The 5,000-nt window shown below is 41.0% G+C and overlaps 1 protein-coding gene across 1 annotated transcript in view; it reads right to left on the bottom strand.

The window, feature by feature from the left end:
- Positions 1-5,000, bottom strand: part of LOC137967716 (testis-expressed protein 10-like) — a 16,502-nt gene that overhangs the window by 3,045 nt on the left and 8,457 nt on the right. Inside the window, exons 5-10 of the mRNA XM_068814257.1 lie at positions 4,502-4,679; positions 3,693-3,778; positions 2,499-2,574; positions 1,710-1,746; positions 1,279-1,362; positions 507-587 (exon numbers count right to left, since the gene is read on the bottom strand). Of these exons, the coding sequence (XP_068670358.1) occupies positions 507-587; positions 1,279-1,362; positions 1,710-1,746; positions 2,499-2,574; positions 3,693-3,778; positions 4,502-4,679 (542 nt within the window). The remainder of the gene's footprint in view (positions 1-506; positions 588-1,278; positions 1,363-1,709; positions 1,747-2,498; positions 2,575-3,692; positions 3,779-4,501; positions 4,680-5,000) is intronic.

The raw sequence follows: 5,000 nt of genomic DNA, 5'->3' as shown, positions 1-5,000 counted from the left end.
AAAACAAAAACACCACACACCAAGTTTGTTTATTCGAGGTTGTTCTTACAAGCTACAAGAAATATATGGCTATTCGCCCTTGATGTTTGATATTTCTTAGCCACTCCCATCGGAACTTGTCAGGACTACTTCGCAATGCCGTTTAGCTTGACTGCTTCCCATGCAGTTTGACATCAACAAATGATAGATTTCCCCCTCGGTCCAGGGGTCAATTTAATAAAACTTTTACACGAGTAATTTACAAGTGTAGCCAATGATTTAGAGTCTGAGAACAATAGCTACACTTGTAAATTACACGTGTAAACGTTTTATTAAATTGACCCCAGAACAACACCAGGTATCCGTCTCTGGAAAGTTCCGCAACTTTCCGGCTCTTTTTCGGGTACCACAATTTCCATTCCCTACGTATCTTGAGAAGGGAGAGGTCTTCAGTGATCAAACTCGACAATCATTTTGCTTTTTGGTACTTTGAAAATTCTTTGCAAAACCGAAGTAAATTATCTCACCAAAAACGTCTCAAATGCTGAGCTCATGCACTGCAGCAGGATGCTTGATTGACGACTTTGCTTGAAACACTGACACACTGCCTGTGGGAGGAAAAAAGGTCATCTTTTTCAAATATGGAACGTTGCAACCAGAGAGAAAAAGTGCGCATCCTTTGAAATACGATTCTTGCGGTTTAACCATCTGTCTAATGCTTTTCTGAAAAAGGGTTATTTTATATGCTCAGCTTGCGTTGCGAAACCCGCAAGGGACTTATTCGTCACCAATCTACGCTGCGTAAAAATACAACTACCGTGCAACTCTTGTGCGCGCTTTGCGCCCGCTGAAATCCCACCGCCACTTAAAGTACGATTGTATAATTGGTGATTGGGTTGAAAATCTCATCCAATCAGAAGAATTGCCCGCGCATGATTTGCCGCGCATCGCGCATGCTGCGTGCATTCGCTTTGTTATGATTGGTTCATTTCATTACCAGTGTCTATTGTGGTTGGCTAAAGAACACTGTCGTTTCTTTGACATCGAATCCAAAAAGGCGATCCAAATCCAATTGGCCATTTCCGAGTTGCTGCATGCCTCAGTTTCAAAGCGAGTCCTGGTGCACAAACATTCAAATGTAAATGAGTTGCAAATCAAACTCATTTCCCTTACAACAGTTGAGCACCAAGACTCACTTCGAAACCGAGACTAACAGAAACTCGGAAATGGCCCATTCGTCTTTAGTCCTCAGTTATTAGCAAATCTTAAAGCTCTTCTTAGACTCTTGTTAATGAGTACCTGCAGTTTGGTTTGGTGATATTCCCAAAGCTTGTGTGTATGATCTTTCTTGCTAGAGGATGACTGCACTTTATTTGGCTCGGCCTGTCGGAAAACAGAGAATAATACCCCCCATACTACTATAGTCAACAGAATAACGCGTTCCTTATTGGTCAGTCCACAAATAGATTATAGAGTGTGATACGAAAGTTGCTGTGGAAACACAGCGATGAAGTAATTGTGAAGAGCGTACAATGAAATTTAAAAAATGTACATTCCGTAATTTATGGTCACTCGTGATGTTTTGAAAGTTCTCAAATCTTGAGAACTTTCAAAACATCACTCCATATGTACGTACCAAACATGTGCGGTGTCGTGTTTTCTCGTTTCGAGAAAAAAAAGTTTTTGAACATTATCATCTCTTACAGTGTATATAAGATTATTGTTTTTACCTGTATTGTTTCATCCAGAATAATGAAATTGCATCCCCTGTGAATAAAATGAATGTTTAGATAAAGCCATTTTCTCTTTGAATGTGTTTGGGTGCAGGGATGGCGAGCACTCGCCACCCACCAATGTGGCCCGGGTTCAATTCCCAGATTCGGCATCATATGTGGGTTGAGTTTGTTGGTTCTCTTCTCTGCACCGAGAGGTTTTCTCCGGGTACTCAGGTTTCCGCTCTCCTCAAAAACCAACATTTGATATGTTTTGTGTTAATTTGTTGATTTCAGTTTCATCTACATCTACTTCCACATATTCCAGCACTCGGAAAAGTCCCTTTTTAACTTATGGCTGTTTCTGCTTAGGTGGCCTCATACACCACAAGCCTTTCTAGAGACATCACCACAAAGCCGGCCACTTCTGCTGGAGAGAACAGGACAGCCACAATACTGGGGACTTCATCCCCTACTCTTCTCGAATAGTGAGTGGGTTCTTTCACGTCCCACAGGGAACTTATGAACAAAGAAGATATTTGTGAGACAGGGCCTACGGTTCATTGCCCTTATACGAGAAGACTTGAAAGTCTAACCACTTGCAGATGAAACCCAGCCGGTTCGAATCTGCCACCTCCTGCATGGCAGCCTAATACCTAACCAACTGAGCCACCGGTGAGTGGTGTCCCCAATTAGCGCTCCATCACTAGAAGACTAGACACTCAAATGAACTCCCTTTCATTTCCTTTTCTTTCTTAATAAAAAACTCAGCAAAAAAAAAAAAAAAAACACAATTCTGCTACATACTTGAACTCGGTAAACTTGAAGTTCTTCCTTTGCTTTGCTGTTTCTTCAAACTGCCTTAACTTGACTTGAGAGAATCCTGCGGTAATTTAACAATCGATAAAATAACCCAATAATTCTCTGCCATTCGTTATGTTCACAAACTTCTGTTTAATAGTGTGAAACCAATAGTATAATATTTTATCTTTAATCAACATGGTTCACAGAGGGGCAGAAGAATACTGAGAATACTTCCCCCAGCCCCCCCCCCCCCCGAAAAAAAAGAAACTACAGTATGCCATACAAAACCTGTCCAAAGTCCAAATGATTCATTTAGACAACAATCATGTTGAGTGACTAAAAAAAAATTAAATCACATTTATCCTGATAATAAATTATAATTAATTACATTAAAACAGCATCGCAACAATGTTTGAATAAATTATTGGCACAAGCGATCTTGTTCCCAGGGTCTTTCTTCATCTATGCAAGGGACCCTGGTTTGGTTTGGTTATTTTAGTGGAGTCATAGGTTAAACTTACTACATGTATTCCCTCCCATCAAAACTTTGATTGTCATGTTCCAAACAATGCATGCATCATCAGCCCACACTAAGGCTTCCCTCTCTTGCTCCACAGGATGGGAAATAAAAAGAATATGGGGAAGCCCCCTTTTGGTACAGCGAACATTCTGGGAAATCTTGCACTTGTGATTTGAATTCGCAAGTGTTACTCAGGAATAAATAATCAAAAGGGAGGGGAGTGAATGGATCATTGTCATCATCATCATCATCATCATCACCACCCAAATCTTGAGCCAGAAGATGGCAAGAGCCATGAGTCAAACATAGAGAGTACAAGGTTAAAATTGTGAACAGACAGTAAAAGTAAAGTCTGCTTATGAGCCAAGTGGCCCATTAGGCTGGAGCTTATCCTGGTTTCTGTAGCATGAAGCAACTAAGGAGTATTTCCACTCCCCCCTGGATGGGATGCCAGTCCATCCCAGGGTTACCCCTGGCATTAAATTCACCCGTATTCATTTGTACACCTGGGTGAAGAGATGCACCGTGAGAGTAAAGTGTCTTGCCCAAGAGCACAACACAATGACCCTGGCCAGGACCCGAATCTGGACCACTCGCTCCGGAGTCGAGCGCACTAACTATGAGGCCACCGCGCCACAGTAATAGTCCCCTAATTGTGATTGCATGGACGGTCTTACCTATTGCTATGCTAAAAAGAGCACTAAGGAACAATGGAAGAGAGAGTGAAACTGGATACGAAAGACACCCTTGGTAACAAGGTGACCTGCAAATTAAGGGTAAATGACAAAATTAATCGTTTCTTAGAGATACACCTGTACTCAGACACCGTCAATATTATACATAATTACTTCAGCCGAATTTTTGAAGATACTAACAAACTACTGTCAGTGTCTTTAAGGAAAAAAAAAACTTGGCAATTCAAGTTTGCTAAAAATATATAACAGGATGCATCACAGGATGTGCCACATGATGTATCAAGAAAGCACATACCCAAGGCAATAAAGACCAGACACTGTGGTACAGTGGTTTGGGAGCTAGGATTTGCAGATGAAGTCCCCAGGAGTATTTTGGTCGATGTGTTCCAAATTTAACTTCGCTAAAATTTTGAGACAGGTTTCCCCTGCAGCCAGCCTTCTTTACAGTGTTCAGAATAGGAGCTTTATCTTCACACAATAATGTTTAAAGCTGAATAGCTTGTGGGGTCGTGCACAAATGAAATCAAATCAACTTAATACTTATCAAATCACATTGGTTTTTCAGGAGATGAGAAAACAGGAGTACCCAGAGAAAAACCTCTTGGAGCAGAGTAGAGAACCAACAAACTCAACTCACATATGACGCCGGATCTGGGAATCCAACCCGGGCCACATTGGTGGGAGGAGAGTGCTCTCACCACTGTGCCATCCCTGTCTGTATAACACACCAGATCACTAAAATCATGCTCTTAACTTTTAATTTACTTTATGTTGTCTAAGGAATAACACACCTGTAATATAGGACTTGAAGAATGTACTGAATCACTGATATATCCACATCATCACTTTGGCAACAAGAAACTATGACTTGTATTAATTTACTGTCAATGGATTGAAGGTGGAACAACAGCTCAGCTGCCAACCTCTGGGCTGACTGAGTCAGTGTCACGAATGGGCCTTGATCGTTAGCTGTCAACAAATCAGAGACATTTTAAAGTCTGACCTTAGGTTTTGCCTCAATATTTAATATCAGTTTATATTCGTGTGGTGTACAAAATTATTGAGCCTCAATAGCTACTGTGACAGTGCCACACACTATGTTGGTGTGGACTGGCAAAGTTTTGATATAGCTGCTAAGAACACAATAGCGTGTCTTGATGTCCTCAGCGGGGAAGAAATTCAATGTGATTCACTCTTTTTACTGTTACATTATTTATAAACATTTTTGTTTCTTCAGTGCAGCTAACTCAGGTTATGTTTTATCCAGCAATTGCGAATGTATCACTCACA

This window comes from Montipora foliosa, chromosome 8, assembly GCF_036669935.1.
Source record: "Montipora foliosa isolate CH-2021 chromosome 8, ASM3666993v2, whole genome shotgun sequence".
NCBI lineage: Eukaryota > Metazoa > Cnidaria > Anthozoa > Scleractinia > Acroporidae > Montipora > Montipora foliosa.
This window is presented reverse-complemented; position numbering and strand designations above follow the sequence as displayed.